The sequence below is a fragment of the Sceloporus occidentalis genome, unplaced genomic scaffold, assembly GCF_023333645.1.
Source record: "Sceloporus occidentalis isolate IW3139 unplaced genomic scaffold, rSceOcc1.0.p SCAF_1, whole genome shotgun sequence".
NCBI classification, from domain to species: Eukaryota; Metazoa; Chordata; class Lepidosauria; order Squamata; family Phrynosomatidae; genus Sceloporus; species Sceloporus occidentalis.
The window spans coordinates 244,131,479-244,150,532 of NW_028316981.1; the positions used below are offsets into that span (position 1 = coordinate 244,131,479).

General features: G+C 41.0%; 1 protein-coding gene across 1 annotated transcript in view; it reads left to right on the forward strand.

Moving 5' to 3' along the window:
- The first annotated feature begins 4,531 nt into the window (after positions 1–4,531).
- The window catches only part of LOC149323697 (selenocysteine insertion sequence-binding protein 2-like), a 37,854-nt gene continuing 23,331 nt past the window's right edge, over positions 4,532–19,054 (forward strand). Inside the window, exons 1-5 of the mRNA XM_089491114.1 lie at positions 4,532–4,659; positions 10,176–10,321; positions 12,120–12,381; positions 13,686–13,809; positions 14,515–14,750. Coding sequence (XP_089347240.1) covers positions 4,630–4,659; positions 10,176–10,321; positions 12,120–12,381; positions 13,686–13,809; positions 14,515–14,750 — 798 coding nt within the window. The 5' untranslated portion in view covers positions 4,532–4,629. The remainder of the gene's footprint in view (positions 4,660–10,175; positions 10,322–12,119; positions 12,382–13,685; positions 13,810–14,514; positions 14,751–19,054) is intronic.

Sequence of the window (19,054 nt, forward strand, 5' to 3'; positions counted from 1 at the left end):
TGGATCTTGGTATGTATTTATGGCCTTGATTTACTTTTGCCTGTAGAGTCTCCATCTAAGAAAGGATGCCTGTTGTAAGCAATTTATTTATTTATTTTACTTACAGTATTTATACCCCACCCTTAAGCCCTAAAGGCTCTCAGAGTGGCTTATTATTATTATTATTATTATTATTATTATTATTATTATTTAGATGGTTCCCTGCCCTCAGGCTTACAACCTAAAATCACAACACAAAAGAAGGGAATGGCGGTGGGGAAGGGGATCAGGTCCAGCAGTTCTTCTCTCCCTCTGAGGTCTGGACCAAGGCAGATGGACTGGAGGGAGGGCTTGGCTTCTTAATCTAGGCCAGGCTCGATGGAGCTGGGCCTGGCTCTCCCTCTGAAGTGAGATGGAATCAGATGGACTGGAGGAGGGGCTCTTCCTACTTGGGCCTGCTGGACCTGAGGAGAGAGATTAAGGACAGGGGTCTTGGAGATGTGTCATCCACAGGAATGACATGAGCTGAAGTTGACTCAAGGGTAGCTAATAAGAACAAGGTAGCTAGTAAAAAGCAGGGTGCAATGGCAAGAGAGATGAGACACATTGAAAACATGGCATGCGCTAGAACTCGAGATAGTTGAAATTTTAAAACTTCAGAAATTAACCTTCCTATGTTGCCCTTTTCCATTCTGGGCAAGTGAAAGATTTCTGCCAAGGGCAGAAAGAATCAGTGTGGCCACACTGGAAGGAGGGACTTGCCATGTGTCTGCTATGCCCACACAATTCTTGTACTGGCTAGGATGAAATGAGCTGGAAGTTTAGAGAGAGCTTCCTGCTTTATGTCAGCATTACATTCAGAGGAAGGAGATGTAGGAAATGGAAAAGCATCTGTGTGTGATGCAGAGGGGGCACTGAATGCTATTGAAAGCAGTTTTAATTCCTCCTGTTTCTTACCCCTAAAGTCTAGGATGAGTGGCAGTCAGGAGATTTAAGGCTGTAATCCTATGCATATTGGAAGAGTAAAATACTTCCACTGAGTTCAGTGAGATTTATTCTTCTCTGGATTTAGTACTAAAGTGCTTTAACTGTTACAAAGAAGCAATGTGATGCTTGCAGAGTAATGCCAGTTAACCTTGCCTGCATCTGCACTGTAAAATTAATGCAGTTTGACGTTGTTTTAAGTGTCTGGCTATGGAGCTTTGGAATTAGTAGTTTATTCTTGCACCAGAGCTGTGATAGGCTAAATATCACAAATTACAGAATTCCATAGTGAGGAGCCATGGCAGTTAAAGCTGTGTCAAACTGCATCCTTTTCACAGTGCAGATGCAGCCTTGTGTCTCCTTTTTTTGTTCCATAGTTTTGCTGGTTGCAAACCATGTCCCATTGCCTATGGAACTGTTGGGTGACGGAATGTTTGTAGTCCAAGGCAAACTGCTATGATAGGTTTGCTTTGTTACATCTTGCATTTTATAGTGTTTTTCCAAGATGCAATATCTGGACTGACCACCTGGGAGAACCAGAGAGTATTTTCCTGTACTTGGTATGGTGTATAAAGTAACCAATACAAGAGGCTGTGGATAAAGCCCCCATTACTTCCTCCCCCTGGCCATATCTTCTCCCCCATGTTGGCCCATATTTTTATTTTATTTCTTAGTTGATAGCCATGGAAACTAACTCATGTGACATGTGCTGGGGAAGACTTCTATGGATTCCATGGATTAAGTCAAAGGTGAGGGCGAATTAATATTGACAATAAGCCATGGTAGCCTGTCCCAAGAGAACTGAAAAACCTCAGGCACCTTTACAATTAGCATATATTTTAGCATGATCTTTCATGGATTATAATCTTGTCCCCACGTACTTCAAATGTTTCAGTAGAGTTCACACTGCTAACTGATCTGTCCCACAAAGTCATATTCATAGCCCTGCGTGGAGGGAGGAATAGGAGACAGGTGGAAAGGGAGGATCAAAGCTTTACCTTCATATTCGAATCCTGCAGAAAAGTAACAAAAATAAATGATGTTCTAGGAAGAAAGGCAAAATACGTAGAGGTATTTGTTTTCTGTTTTCAGGTAGTTTGAGAAAATATTCCAACACGCAAGGAATTATTTTCTATGTCATGTTGCAGCTGAGACCATTTATCTCTCAAAAAGAGGTGTCTTTCACCACATCCTCAGTAAATACTATGAGTCAGTGTGGTTCAATGGTTGGAACAATAGGCTGGTCAAGGTGACCAACCTCACAGTTATTACAAGGATAAAGTATGGAGGAAATAGTTTAGTAGCAGAAAGGTAAATTATAACCCCTAAAATACAGAGAGCCCAGTGAGATTTAACTGCAGTATCAGCAGATTCGTGTGAGTTAATCTGTACAGGAAAATTCCTTGTGATTTGGCAGGCTATAAATTATTATTATTATTATTATTATTATTATTATTATTATTAAATGCTTCTGGACATTTCCCAAACCACATACCTGGCCTAGTTGTCCCACTTCCATTCCTACACCTGCCTTCAGTATTTTGAAGTAAACCCATGAACAAAGGTGCAGAAATGTTAGGTGAGAAATCATTTCCCAGACAGAAGTTCCTAGAGGCAGTGCTTTTCCTCAACATTGCAGCTAAATTTCACTGGACCTCAAGAGGTTGCCCTTACTGGTTACATAGTTATATATAAAGTACAAATTTTAGCTAGGCAAAATGGTAATGGAGGAGAAGCTGGGTTATAATATACTGCTTGCTAGAATGCAAATATGAAAATCTCATGCAGCAGTAGTGAGGCCAAACGTGCTTCACACCAGAATGGTCGTTTTTAGTTTGAATCCACTGAGTTCAAGAAAAGGGCTATTCCTGCTTAAATGTGAAAATGCATGTTTAGAAGTGATATGACACTACTTTCTCCCAGTCTTAAGTGGAGCATCATTTGCTTGGCAGTTCAGCCATAGACTTTGTTTCAGTGACGGGGGGGGGGGGGGGGGGGGGGGGGGAGAGGCAATGAAAAGGCCACAGTGCCATTCTTATGTGTTGTGATTATGTGTGTCCCTTTTGTGACCAAGGTTCAATTGCCATTATAAAGCCAAGCCCTCCCTCCAGTCCATCTGCCTTGGTCCAGGCCTCGGAGGTAGAGAGGAACTGCTGGACCTCTTACCTTTTCCCTCCACCACTCCCTTCTCCTTCTGTGTCATGTCTTTTTAGATTGTAAGCCCGAGAGCAGGGAACCGTCTAACTAAAAAGATTGTATGTACAGTGCTGTGTAAATTTACAGCGCTTCATAAATAAAGGTTAATAATAATGAAACCTACTGGGGGTGGGGGTATTGTGTGCCTTCAAGTCGATCCTTTTTGGAGAGGCAGGCTACAAATAAATTTATTATTATTTATTATTATTATTTCTGACATGGCAAACCTATCACAGGGGTTTCTTGGCACGTTTCTTCAGCAGGGCCATCCTGTGAGGTTGAGAGTGACTTGCCCAAGGTCACCCAGTGGAGTTTCCATGGCTGAATGGGAACATGAACCCTCTTCTCTAGAGTCAGAAGTCATAGTTCAACACTCAAACCATGGTGGGATGCCACCAGCCCCAGCCAGCCAATACAGCCAGGGATGATGGGAGTTGCAGCTGCTCATTGAGAAGATCACAGTTTCTATATTATTATTTTTACAAATACCTACAGACCACTGAGTGGTCCCCAGTACCAAAGGACCTCCCCCCCCCCCCCGCCCAATTTAGGTATGTAGCAGCTTTGAGAATAACTAAAATAAGAATTTGAAGATATAGCTATGTTAGTCTGTAGAATCAGTATGTGGAGAGATCTTGTAGCACTTTGAGACTGACTAAACAAAGAAGTTGGCAGCTTAAGCTTTAGTTGCCTTCAGTCTACTTCCTCAGTCTACTTCCAAATGCACCTGAGGAAGTAGACTGAAGTCTAGGAAAGCTCATGCTGCCAACTTCTTCAGTGAGTCTCAAAGGTGTTACAACATCTCTCTACAGACTCAGGTCCAAAGCACACACTGCAGAAACAATCCAGTTTGGAGATTGCTTTAACTGCCCTGGCTCAGTGCTAGGGAATCCTGGGAACTGTAGTTTATCATGGTACCAGAACGCTCTCTGGTAGAGAAGGCTAAATGTCTCACAAAACTACAGTTCCCAGAATTCCCTAACACTGAGCCGGGGCAGTCAAAGCCGTGTCAACACGGATTATTTCCGCAGTGTGTGTTTTGGACTCTTAACACAGCTATATTATTATTATTATTACTATTATATCTTTGAGGCCCGCCCACTTTCGGGAAGGAGAGAGCGGCGACCAGTCTTCCTTTCCTTCCTTCCCGCAAGGTCTGTCTGTTCATGAAACTCAAGAGAGGCGGGGTCTGATTGACTAGGCCTCAGTAGCCACCTTTCCCTCGGCTGCCATGGCGACCGTCACGTCACGTGCCGGCAGAGGGCGCCGGTGATTGGTTGGAAAGGGGGAAAAAGCGGCGTCGCTCCTTCTCCCTCTCTCTCTCTCGACGCCTTTGGTGCGCGACGGCGGGGTCTGGAGGCGGAGGCGGGGCAGAGGGAGGAAGTGGCCGTTAGCGGCTGGTGGGCCCTTTTCGATCGCCCTTCCTGGTGTAAAGACAACACACACACAGAGACACACACACGCCCCGCCATGGCTTCAGAGCGGGAAGCGGGGAGTGAGGTAAGAGAGCGGGGCGACGGCGCACAGGAGGCTCTTTCAGCCCGCCCTCCGTTTGTTATGTAACCGGGGGAGGGCTTGAAGGGATGCTGCAGCCACACTCGGGAGATAACCCGGTTCCAGAGCGCTTTAACTGGGGCGGCTCCATGCTCCGGAATTCTGGGAAGGGTCGCTTGTTGTGGCCCCAGAGCGGAGCGGAGCTCCGACCCTTCCCAGAATTCCAGAGCATGGAGCCTGTCAGTCAAAGGGCTCTCAAACCGGGTTATCTCCCCAGTGTGGATGCTTCTGTCCAGAATCAGAAGTAACAAAACATTAAGCAAACCTTCATCATCACCACCATCATCATCATTATTATCATCTTACTTTCTTGTATATCCCACTTTATATATCACCCAATATTATTATTATTATTATTATTATTATTATTATTAAGCTTTTTACTCGTATAGTGCTTTAATCTTAGATAACGATTAAAACAGCTTTAAAATAAAACCCACCCGTATGGCGTACGTTCTACGCAAACAGTTAAAACAGAAGGCGTATGGATTTGACGTCCGGTAAATTAGGGCAGACCATAAAACAATGTCAGGTAACAATTGCACAATGCCTGGGAAGGCTTTGCCCAACAATATAGGGACTCAAAGCAGGTTTAAAAGAACAGCATTTTAAAAACAACAGTACAGCCGCCCTTATCCACGGATTTTTTAATCCATGGATTCAAGCATCCATGGCTTGAAAATTATATAATATTTATTTATTTATATATATATTCTCCAAACAGCAAACCTTGATTTTGCCACTTTATATAAGGAGCAACATTTTGCTATGCCATTGTATTTAATGGGACTTGAGCGTCCAAAGATTTTGTTTTCCACAAGAGTCCTGGAACCAAACCCCAGCAGATAACAAGGGCCCAATGTACAACATTAAAATGTATAAATATAAAAATTTGAAAAACAACAACAAAACAAACAGTTTCAAAAGGTAAAACAGTTACGAATTAAAATGGAATATGTTAACAAGGGCAAACCGTAGAAATTAAGGTGCCCTAGAAGGTGTTGTGCATATTGTGGGTTATATCGGACTAGTTCTGTTAGCCTCAGCTTGAGCCCCGGCCTCCTTTCTCTTTGCTGGACCATTTCTAATGAAGCTGCCTTTTTTCCTTTCTTTCCTGGACATCACCATATTTTTCCATGGCCATTTTTGAGGTCAGTGGAGTTCAGCAGGCGGTGGTTTTTCCCAACATGGGAGCGTGTACTTTTTTGTGTGTTTTTCAGGCTATGTGGCCATGTTCTAGAAGAGTTTATCCCTGACGTTTCACCTGCATCTATGGCTGGCATTGTCAGAGAAATCTTCTTTGAAGATGCCACTCACAGATGCTGGTGAAACGTCAGGAATAAACTCTTCTAGAACATGGCCACATAGCTTGAAAAACACACAAAAAACTACAGATGCCGGCCATGAAAGCCTTCAATTTCACATGAGAGTGTGTTTCATCTGTTCGGTTTCTGCCATTGTTAGAAAGTGCTCGATAGGATTAGAGTTGAGATAGTCTGCTTATGTTTCTTATGTCTCCCCCAGTATTGGGAAACAAACTTTTATTCATTACTATGGAATTGATCCATTGGCTTGCTATTTTTTTTTAATAGTAATCACACAGGAGGAGTTGGAGAAATGACTCCTGCTTCTTCTTGGACCCTAAGAATGGGAACTTCTCTGGAAGTTACATTTCAGAAGTGTAGCAGTATTGAGTGGCAATGCCTGGCTTTTGGAGACCTTGTGAGGATATTATCCCCTGTGGACAGAGAACTATAACTACCACCAGAGAAAAGGCAGAGCACCACCTCCCTCCCTACTACTGCTTCTGCATTTTCAGTCACGTAATGTGCAGCTCACTCTATATGATAGATGCCTTATTGTGGCATGAGTTTTTAAAGAATGAAAATAGGAGTTATGTATTTGTAAAAAGTAATACAAACTATGACAAGGATATCAAAAATGTGTCTCATATTCAAATTGCAATGTGAATATTAGATATACATTTTCGATACCCTTGTCATAGTTTGTATTTTTTTTTTTACAATTCCCTAACTCCTTTTTTCATTCTCATTGAAACCATGTTAGGTACAATACCTTTTTGTTGTTGATGAGTTTTTAAAGGCCACTGTTCACTTTCTCACGTGCTCCCTTCTGAAATAATAGGTGTTTGCCTAGGACAGTGATGGTGAACCATTTAGAGGCCGAGTGCCCAAACTACAACCCAAAACCCACTTATTTATTGCAAAGTGTCATATCCCTCTGGCATTCTAGTAACAAACTCTGGCAAACTCTGTGCTGGGACAATGGCACATGTGCCCACAGAGAGGGCTCTGGGTGCCACCTCTGGCACGCGTGCCATAGGTTCGCCATCACTGGCCTAGGAAATCTTGTGCCCAGTTGAGCCCTCTAAGCCTTTATGGTGTCACATTTTTGCTTATTCAGGACAAAGGTTCCCCTGCTGAATGGAGTGAGGCAAAGAAGCAGTGGAGTCTTGCTCTATACATAGAAAGTAAGGCTATCAATGCCTCTTTATCACAGTGGCTGAACGTATCTGCTTCAGTATTAGAAGCAGTATATTTCTCAGTACTAGCTGTTAGGAAACAAACAGTGAGGTGTAATGTGTTACTGTCCAGCTTGTCAACTGAATGGCTTCCTAGTAAATAGAATGGGAGACTAGATGCCTTTTGGTTTGGTACAGGGTTGCTTGTCTTATAGTATTACAGAGTTTGGCAGATTATAAATGCCACCTGACTGTATGATAAGATAGCTTATTGACCATATTTTATCACTTATAGAGTACCTTAAAAGATTTTCCTTTCTGAACAAAAGATTTCATTTCTGAATATAATGAATGCTAGTATTAGAAATGGACAATGTCCTCTGTTTTAACACATCTCAACAATGCCACACTTATACATGAAATAAATTACATTTGTAGACTAGTCGTGTAGATCCAAACTATTTACGGTCAGGCTTATTAGGTCTTTGATGCAGAGTGTTGTCTCCTAGAAAAGCTCTTGCTATGATTTATTTAAATGAATGAGAAATAGTAGTAAACTATCTCTGGTTTGGAGCTTTACTGTTTTTTTGCATGTATCCATTTAAGGTGAGATAAGGAAAAAGCATAATTTTACTTCAGTAGAGATATATATTCCATATCATAGAACTAAGTGTGCGTGTGGCAAACGTAGATGTGTGGTTGCTTAGAATATACTGAAAAACAAACTAAGAGTATGCACTTCAGTTTTGATGCAGAAAGAAATCTCTCTAATATAGTAAAAGTAATGGCTGGGGAAACTGAAAAACCATGCAGCAGACTTGAGGTATTAACATACCTGGCTGAAAAGATGGCAGTGAGAGAGACACATGCACATAGATTTATTTTGCTTTTTGCTCTCTGGCTTCAGAACATGAAACATTAACCTGAAAAGTTTGGTTTATCAGTTACAGGTGGTATACATGGTGCCTTGCTTGCTCCTGTTTGCAGCAGGAGTGGTTAAACAAACTGTGGACAAGATCCTGCATCAGGAGACATAGTGATCTGCATCACTGTAGCTACATCTCCTGATGAGGACCCCATGAACCCACCTTAGAAGCACCATCTATTCAGGGATTGCTGAGATGGGGAGTGGTGTGGTGAGAGGAGAAGCATCCAGTTTTCACACAGCCATGAGGCATTTTGTGACAGGTGATCATAGGAACCCTTTCAGTGTCCTGTTGCAATTGTGTTTCACAAAGAATTTCAAAGAAGTAGGAATGTAACTAAAAAGCCACAACTGCTGCTCTTCAGACGTTTGTTTTGTGAATGAGGGATTTGCTTCTTTTATTCAAGAGTAGCCATCTAGCACTGAAACAATTTTTGTGTTGCTGTTGTTACAAAACTCTTAAAATTGTACCAGGACTCCAATGTGTCTTTTGCTGTACTGAACGGTAAATCCTGCTGTTATAAGCTGGTTAGAGAAATGTAGTAGTCTGTCTTGTAAGAAGATTCTAGTGTTAAATAAAATTTGTTTACTTCTTAATAGCTATATATATAAATGTAATTGTTGTTGTTCTGTTAAATGCCCACATTTATATAGTCAGGGTAAGCTTGTTAAAATTCAGACCAGCCATTTCTTTATACAAGTGGATGAACTGCAGAAATAGTTTCCTGTTTATCTGTTTCTTATACTTGTGCAACCACCAGAGGGCGTTTGCTGAACAGGTCTTGGGCTATCTACTGAATGTAGTTTTATTCTAACGATTTCTTTACCATTAAAAGATGCCATATAGCGGACATAGATTTAGTTCATCATTAACCAGGATTAGATTTTTGAGTGTAGGTACTAGCATATGCTCCTTTGCTATCATGCACATCAAACTATAGTTGTCCCTCAAGACTTGCAGCTTTGACACTCGCGGTTTCGGTTATTTGCAAAGTCAAGGCCGCTGTGCACTCACCCCTCCTGGGCTATTCCCCTGGGAAGAGGAAAAAGCCCCGGGCCAATCCTGCCCCTTTCCAGGACAGAGAGCTGCCTCCCCAAGCGGCTCTCTGCCTAGGGAAGGGGTTTGGGGAAAATAATCCCCCAAGACGGAGCTGCTAGGGTAAAGACAGATCTCTTACTTTGCAAAGGGGGTTGGGGAAAGTGAATGCGCCTTCCTCAGCGCTCCCTGAAGCTTTGGAAGGGAAGGAGGGAGCCGCAAATGCGTGCTCCTTTGCTCTTCCAGTGCCTCAGAGAGCTTGCTAGAGCTGTTTGAGGCTTCAGAAGGGAGATGGAGGTGTGCACATGCACACTGCTCTCCCCCCTCTGCTTTATTCATGAATGTTTTGCCACTAACCCCTGTGAATGTCAAGGTCAACTGTACAGTTTGATGTTGCAGCTGACTTACACTAACCCTATAATTTAGAATTCAGGATTCAAACCAAGGTAAGTTGAGGAGAGGAGAATTCCTTGCATGAGAAGGGAGAGATGAGAGTAAGGAGGGTATGTCTGAAAAGCTGCTTTTCAGTGTCCACTCAGTGATTGATAACTGGCCCTCTTGATGTTGGGTTGCAGCTTCCACTGCCCCTTGTCATTGGTTGTACTGTCTGTGGCTGCTGGAAACTTCAGTCGCACAGCTTTAGAGGATACAGTGGATCACTTCTTTTCTTAGCCATTTTTAATAACTAAAGCTATATCGGTATCTTGTTTCTGCTTTAAATATTGTTTTCTGCAGCTGTTGTCAACAGTTTTTTTAAATTAATGGAAAGTAGACAGGAGACCAATTTCTGCAGTGCATGCAATATTTTTAGGTAAATTGTGTTTAAGAGCATTAATTTGCTTGACCATACAAATTCTAGTGTTCTGTTACAGAGTTAATCTCTTTGGATTTGTTTTGATAAAGCAGAACAAGACACCAACTTTTCCTTTTGTGACCATTGTGTCCACAAAGATTTGGTGTTTCACTTATTTTGGTTAATCTCAAAAGTGCATGTAGCCAAAAACCCTTTTGTTTCTCAGGGCATCAAGTTATCAGCAGAGGTCAAACCGTTTGTCCCCAAATACGCGGCGGTAACTGTGGCATGGTCAGAACCCTCAGAAGCATGTGTCTTTCCTAGATATTATACTACATGCTACCCATATGTTCAGGATCCATCAGTGGATAAGTATGTACTCTTCTACGTCTCATTTCTTGGGGGACCATTAACTTACCAAAATTTTGAATTTAGGTTCTTTAGTTATTTAGCAAGTTTCATTTATTTAACAATTAATTGATATACCCCTTCAGTATCTTAGATCACAGAATGTAGCCACTCTTCTCACAAGATATTTCAGAGATAATAGAAGCATTAGCCATTTGATCTCTGAATGTTTGCCATCATCTATCAAATAAGTCATCTTTAAAAGCCATATGTTTGCATTCATCAATAAATGGCTCATCAGACAGTGGGAAATTTGAAATTTTAACGATTGGTCCCACCTATCTGCACCTTATTGTTTTAGTAATCTAAATCATCAGCAGTAATCTACAATTTAAATGTTTTTACTTATTCAAATACCCACAGCTGTGCAGTATGTGGGCTTTTTCTGAGAGAGAGAGAGAACGCAATTTTATAGAGATGAGAAGAATATTTACTTCTCCAATGAATTATTTCAACTACAGAAAGAGGATCTCCAGAAACTAGAAGAAAGAGCTGGGGTGTGATTGGTTTTACTAATCTTGAGACTTTTGGGTGGAGCCTTTTCTATTTATGAATAGGATTTGTTCTCTCTGTAAAAGTCCCACCTTGCTACAAATCCAGTAGCTTTCAGATATACCATCATGTTCTACAATTGTTTCATTCCTACTTTGCATTTCTGTCAATGTTATCTAAAGCTATAGACGTATTAGATAAGAGTACAGTACTAGTTTGGAATTAAATCTGTTCTTCTGCAGCATGATGCTCTGATATGACTAAACTGATACCTATGGACAGCACCATAATTTATGGTGTTGCATCATTGTTGATATAATATAGCTTTGATAGAGGGGAGCTAGTTACTCTGGTAGTTAAGGTGTTAACAAAGATGTCCCATTGTCTTTTTTATTTTGAAAAGATATAGTTTATCATTTATCCTAATGTTTAAAGTTAACTTGAAAAGGAAACTGCAATCTTCAGTTTCTTTGTAACAAAATTGCCACTTAAATCCCTACCACTTAAAAATGAAAGTTGGCACCTTTTATAATGCTGAATTTTTGAATTAGATTGGCACTATGAAGTAGAAGTATTTTTCAGCCTTGCTGTACATATGATGAATTTAACACTGCATCTCTGTTTTAATCCCATCTCTTTCTTTTCTTGAAAATTATTGCTTCATAATAGGGAAAAAATCACACAACATAGCTTTAATGCATGCCTCTTTGGTTTTAATTTTTCTGATTTAGAACTCATATTTTGAACAGTCACTTACGATTATTATGTGTAGCCAGATTAACCAAGTGACTTATTAATGATTGTTTTAAAGTTTACATTATACAGTCGGCCCTTCTTATACACAGATTTTTTATACACTGATTCAAGCATCTACGGTTTGAAAATGTTCAAAAAAGTATATATTTCAGATATCAAAACTTGATTTTCCATTTTTTATAAGGGACACCATTTTGCTATGTCATTATATTTAATGGGACTTGAGCATCCACAGATTTTGTTATCCACAGGGGATCTTGGAACCAAACCCCAGCGTATAACAAGGGTCCACTGTAATTTGTTTTAAAAACCTGTAATCTATTTGTTGAGAATGCCTTTTTCTTAAGTTAAAACATTTGAAATATGGTAAAAAACTAAAACAATCCACCCAGATTCTAATACCCAATACAAATATATTCAAGGAAGCTGGGGGGGGGGGGTTGTGGGGAGAGAAGAGAATTGCTATGTTTGAATGCACTGTCCACCTAAGCAACAATGTGTTCATTTAATTTAGACACCAGGTCTATACTCAAGATGTGCCCTGGAATTCTGCATCTTCCCATCCCCATTATGTATCTCAAAATGTTATGGGATGTAGTTCACTTGGGGAATACACCAGTTCTCCTTATACACCTGATGCCGCACCAAATTTATACACAGTTAACAACTTCCAGTGTGACAACAACAGCAGTAAGATCTTCAGCTCTTCTAGACAGGACAGAGACTATGCCAAACAGAGTCCTGTCATCAGGAAAGAGGCAGCATATCATCCTAGGGTAAGTTAATTGTTACAGTTGTTTTTTAATGTAATTGGGACAAATTGTATTTTATACTGTTGCTAAGGTATTTGGATTATGATATATTGTATTCTATATTTTTCCCTGGGTATTATGTTATGTTTTGCTTTTAATTCGTATAATATTGTTTTGGTTTGAATTTGCGTTGAGGGACTGGGAAAGGGATTATTTATGAACCCTATTTGATTGTAATGTTTATGTTTTTTGTTTGATTGCTACCTTATTTATATTGTTTATTATTTTGTTGTTTTGTATTGGTCAGGTGATTGGGAAGGGGTTAATTTATATCTTATTGTAATTTTTTGTATTGTATCTTTTTTACTGTTGTTAGCCACCCAGATTCCCCATGATTGGGCGGGATACAAATAAATCAATATTATTATTATATTATTTTTATTATTAATGTTTTGATTTTCTGTTGATTTTCTGCCTGCCTTAAGAGAACCTTTTGGCAACAGATCCTGGCTTGGAATATTAGTAGCCAAGTCCAGAGTATAGGATGCTCTTTTTCAGTATTTGATTCCCCAGGGTCAGGTATTCGATCATTGGTTGATCCCTGCTATCCCACATGTTTACTAGGGACAGGTTTAGAACCAACCCAAGTTGTGCACGGAATATATCTAGCTTCTGCTTCCTTTTATGTAGATGGGTAGATGAGTCTACTGTGTCCTTAAGCTCAATATAGCTAATACTTTAAAGCTCAAATGAAGTTCTAGTTAATAGAATTCTTTGAAATATTCAGAAGTTAGTTTTGTGCCCACTTTGAATAACTTTATCAGTTCGATTGGAACAAATACCTGATATCTTTTTTCCTGAACAATTATAGGAGCCATAGAGCTAACCTGCTTCAAAATTTACTTATGATGCCTTGTCGCTGCCAAAATTCTCAGTCATATACTGGGCCCTTGTCTGAGAGGCTATAGTTACACATCATCTTGGACGAGGCCAGAGGAGAACCAAGACCTTATGAGAGACAGGCACTACTACATCACATTTGAGTAAAATAACATAAAGAAAGTTAGGGTATTCTGTGTATTTATACCAGTGATTTTGCTTATTTTAATTTTTGTTGTTATTGTTAGACCTTTGAAAGGGGCAAAAAAAAAAAAATCCCCCAAGTGAGAAATAATTCCTTTAGCATTTGCAGAAGAACCATCTGCTGTTAAATTTAATTGTCAACTAAAATTGTAGTAAGACCAACTTTAATACAACACTGATGTGAACAGTAAACAGTTTGGATAAGAACTCAGAAAAAATGTTTTTTTCTTTGTTACTTTTTACAGAGGCGACCCAAGGATTTTGAACCCAAATTGGAGAGTAAAAGACTTGATGGGAATGACTCTTCTAACAAGTCAACAGAGAGTTCATCTTATACTGCTCTACATGGTAGAAATCCTATTAAATCAGGTACATTAGAATTATTGGTTAATTTGATATTCTCCAGGTGAATTTGATCGAAGGTTACAAAAAACCCAGAGTAGGTAGTGGGATCATTTTGAGATAATGCATACAGTTAGATTACTCTCTGAATCATTGTTTTGAGTGCCTCTATGGCTGGCTGGCAAAATTGATTTTTTTCTGTTGGGAACAGTTCAGTACTGTCTACTTCTAGGTCATTAAAAAGTCTATTTACAGAAACTAAGCATACATTATTTTTACATTTAATACATTTGCTTTTATGCATTCTGAAAACATTGTATTTAAAGTACATTTCCTGGTTACTCAGAAATGAAACTGAAAAATGCCATGAAATCAATTAATAAATCAAAGATTTTAAAATAGTTTTAATTGGATGGTTATGTACACTATCCAGATAAACTTCAAAAAGAAGGGGCAGGGGAGAAACTGGATAGAAACCTGTGAGGAAAGATCATGTACCATCAACCTATAATACTGACTTTGGAGGTAGGGATGGGGAAGAAAGACTGTAGTTGGAGCAGAGGTGAGATATGAGGTTACTGAAGCCCTGAACAAAAGTGCACTACTGTGCAGCATTTTCCTGCACATCCCTACATGTGTCCTTTATTCATTCAAAATAATAAAATATATTGTAGATATATTTCTCACAGAGAAAGAGTACTACTTATTCACGTAAACTCTCACTTTTTTCAGACAGGCCAGTTAAAGCCCTGAGTGGGAAATTAAAACAATTTCAAAACAATGAGTGTCTTCCAGAACCTGCCTTTGAAGTTACTCTCTCTGATTTCCCAAAATTGCAAAGTGCAAGAAGTCCTAATCTGCTGGATCTTCAGAAACATGCATGGGGACCATTGGGTTCAGCTGAAGGAGATAAAGTGCCTCGGAAACCTCCAGAGAAAACAGCATTATCAGCTTCGGTGACCAGAGAGGTTAGTACTTGGTTTCCTTTGGAATACTGAACAGTTATGGTTGTATGACACTAGTTTTATCATCAATATATTAGTTCTGTATTTATGTGTGCACCTGAGTGCATATGCACTGCCATTCAGTTGTTGCTGACTTATGGTGCCTTCAAGTTATTTTCGACACACAGTTACCCTAAGGTGAACCCATCATGAGTTTTTCTTGGCAAAGTTTGTTCAGAGGGAAGTTGCCATTGCCTTCCTCTGAGGTTAAGAAAGTGTCCAGGGTTTCCATGACCAAGTGTGTATTCAAACCCTGATCTCCAGACCTTCAACCCACTATACCATGCTGACTCTCAGCACTATGTGTAGCATTAGAAAAATGTTTAAGATTAGACAGTTTATGTTATCAGTAGCATCAGATTCTGACACGTATTAGATAAAGTGTGTAACAGTTCTTCAGGGGTGCTTGACATAGCAGTTCATTTTTTTTAATGTAACACTGGTCCAAAACACACTACAGAAAAGTTTGAGCTTGCTTTAACTGCTCTGGCTCAGTGCTAGAGAATCCTGGGAATTGTAGTTAACTGTGGCACCAGAGTGCTCTGATAGAAAAGGCTAAATGTCTCACAAAACTACAGTTCCCAGAATTCCCTGATACTCAGCCAGGGCAATTACAATAGTCTCAAACTAGATTATTTCTGCAGTGCATTTTGACAACTGATAGTTTTATATCATGTAGGAGATACATTTATCTATATTAGTAACAGAAAAAAATAAATCCTGTATGATATTAACAATAATATATTGTTATATCTGTTATATTATATACACAGGGGCAAAAATAGAAATCAACAGACAGTTATTGATTTGGGTAAGGATAAATAAAATGGAAAATAAAATAACTTCATTTTCTTATTTCACCCCTTGACTTTTTGACAAGCTTATGCAATTTTGTATGGGGCAACTTCTCAATTATTGTTGTAGTTGCATCATGGTGAGATTAGTGCATCATGTAAATGAATCTAATGTCATTCATGTTTCATCAGACATAAAGCAAATATTTAAAATGCATTCTTATCAAGTATATATGAATAGTTTGAATATGAATATAGGAGGGAAATAGGAGGTAGGGCTTCCCATCTGCTCTACACAAAGGAACTCTACTCTTCCCAGAAGGCTCTTGGCTTCATCTCTGCCTCTGAGGGAAATAGGAGGTAGGGCTTCCCATCTGCCCTACACAAAGGAACTCTACTCTTCCCAGAAGGCTCTTGGCTTCATCTCTGCCTCTGAGGGAAATAGGAGGTAGGGCTTCCCATCTGCTCTACACAAAGGAACTCTACTCTTCCCAGAAGGCACCTGGCTCCATCTCACTCTCCTCCTGGTCCCAGAATTCTCCACAGGAAGAAGGACAAGTATAACCTGTGCTCCTTGGAAGAACTTCCTGCTTGCATCGGACTCGTCCCCAGAAGGACTGAGCTGGCAATATTATTACTGTTTTTGTCATTATTGTTATTGTTGTTGTTGTTGACCTTTAATTGTAAAGCCAGCTTCACCTCTTTCTTTTCTCTGTGAACGCCATCCTTCCCATGGCTCGCCCCATTTCTCCTAACCTGATCCCCATTCGGCCTCTCCCGGTCTCCCTGCTTCCCTTCCTCTGTTCCCTCTGGAATTGCCGCTCTGCTGCCCCTAAAGCAACAGCAATTCATGACCTCTTTCTCTCTAAATCCTTTAACCTCCTCGCTCTCACAGAAACCTGGCTCCCAGCCCATGATACTACAACCTCCGCTGCCCTTTCTTTTGGTGGTCTCTCCTTCACCCACACAAGCCGTCCTGAGGGTCGAGGAGGAGGGGTTGGTATCTTGCTATCTAACTCCTGCCAGTTTCAAGTTCTATCTTTTCCCCCCAGCTATCGTTTCTCTTCCTTTGAGTTTCATCCTATTAGACTCTTTTCTCCTCTACAGCTCCGGGTTGCAGTCATCTATCGCCCTCCTGGTTCTGCCACCCAGTTCCTATCTGACTTTGAATCATGGCTGACATTCTTCCTTTCAGATTCAGTCCCCACCTTGATCCTAGGTGACTTTAATTTCCACGTTGACAATTCCAATAACCCTACAACATCTCGCTTTAACTCTCTGCTAGCTTCTTTTGGCCTCCAACCACACTCCAACTCTTCAACTCATTCTCTTGGTCACTGTCTTGACCTAGTTCTTGCTGCAAACTGCGCCATTTCTGACTACCTGGCACTTGACTTTCCACTATCTGACCATCATTTAATCTCCTTTGCTCTCACTTATACTCCTCCTCCTCGCCATACTATTCAACGCCTTTTTCGTGATCTTCAATCTGTTGACTCTAACCATCTTGGTCTGACCCTGGATTCATCTCTCTCTTCCCTAAATCTCGGGGATTCTGCTGATTCAGCTATGTCTTTATTTAACTCCACTCTTTCCTCAACTCTTGACCATTTTGCCCCTGTCTCTGTACGCACTTCTTCCTCTAAGACTAGGCCTCAGCCCTGGCTTACCCCCAACATTAAGTTTCTCCGGTCCTGCTCTAGAGCGGCCGAACGTCTTTGGAGAAAGTCCAAAGAGTGGGCTGATTTTATCCATTTCAAATTTGTTCTTTCATCCTTCTCACGCGCCCTATCTATGGCTAAACAGAATTATTTCAAATCATTGATCTCTGCCAATGAGAGGTGCCCGCAGCGTTTGTTCTCCACCTTCAACTCTTTGCTTAAACCTCCCTCTCCTCCTGTCTCTTCATCTTTCTCTCCTAATGACTTTGCTAACTATTTCATCTCTAAGATTACCACTATTCGCTCTGAGATAGTCCCTCCTGATTCTTCTTCTGCTCTTAATCTTCTATCGCCTTCGCCTAACAAATTTAATCTTCTATCGCCTTCGCCTAACAAATTTTCGGTCTTTCCTCCTGCCTCCTTGGATGAACTCTCTACACTTCTGAACTCTTCCAAACCTGCTACCTGTCCTCTTGATCCTATTCCTACTCGTCTTCTAATCTCTATAGCTCCCTCCTTTCTGCCCTCGCTTCTCCATATCTTCAATCTCTCTCTCTCTACAGGCTCCTTCCCTTCGGACTTCAAACATGCTCTCATTTCCCCAATTCTGAAAAAACCTTCTCTTGACCCCTCCTCCTTGTCTAGCTATCGTCCGATTTCTCTTCTCCCCTTTCTTTCTAAGGTTTTGGAACGGGTTGTTTATTCGCGCTGTCTCAAGTTTCTCGAAACCAACTCCATCCTTGATCCCTATCAGTCTGGTTTCCGCCCAAGGCATTCCACAGAGACAGCTCTCACAAAGATCTCAAATGACCTTTTACAGGCCAAGGCTAATGGCCTTTACTCTGTTCTCATTCTTCTCGATTTGTCTGCAGCCTTCGACACTGTTGATCACTGTCTCCTAATTGACATACTCTCTGACCTTGGGTTCTCAGACTCTGTTCTCGACTGGTTTAGATCTTACTTGTCTGGCAGATCTTTTGCAGTAGTTGCAGGGGGTCAGACTTCTTCTCCTGTTCCCTTATCTGTTGGAGTTCCCCAGGGCTCTGTTCTGGGTCCCCTTCTGTTTTCTCTCTACACACTGTCCTTAGGAAAACTCATCAGCTCTTTTGGTTTTTCCTACCATCTGTATGCTGATGACACCCAGCTGTATCTTTCTGCCCCTGACCTTTCTCCAAGGCTTGAACAGCAAGTCTCGTCTTGCCTTACAGCTGTCTCACAGTGGATGCGCCATCGGCGTTTGAAGCTCAACATGTCCAAGACGGAGCTTCTTGTCTTTCCTCCTAAGCCCAACCTTCAACACTCCTTTTCTGTCTCTGTGGACAACATTTCCATTCAACCAGTCCAGCAAGCCCGCAGTCTTGGCTTTATCTTTGACTCTTCTCTGTCGTGTATCCCTCAGATCCAGACCACAGCCAAGGCTTGTAGGTTCTTTTTGTACAATATTGCCAAAATCCGACCATATCTCTCCGCCTCTACTGCCAAGATCCTGGTCCATGCCCTAGTGATCTCACGACTTGATTACTGTAATGTCCTCCTGGCTGGACTTCCTCTTTCTCACCTCCGTCCTTTAATCTCTGCCCAGCATTCAGCTGCACGCATTATCACTTCCACCCACCGCTCTGACCACATCTCTCCTGTGTTGGCATCCCTTCACTGGCTCCCTCTCCCTTTCCGCATTCAGTATAAGCTCCTGCTGTCGACCTTCAAAGCCCTCCATGGACTGGCCCCTCCTTACTTATCAGACCTCCTTTCTCCTCACCTTCCCACTCGGGCCCTCCGTTCTGGTAGTCAAGGGTTCCTGTCTCAGCCCATG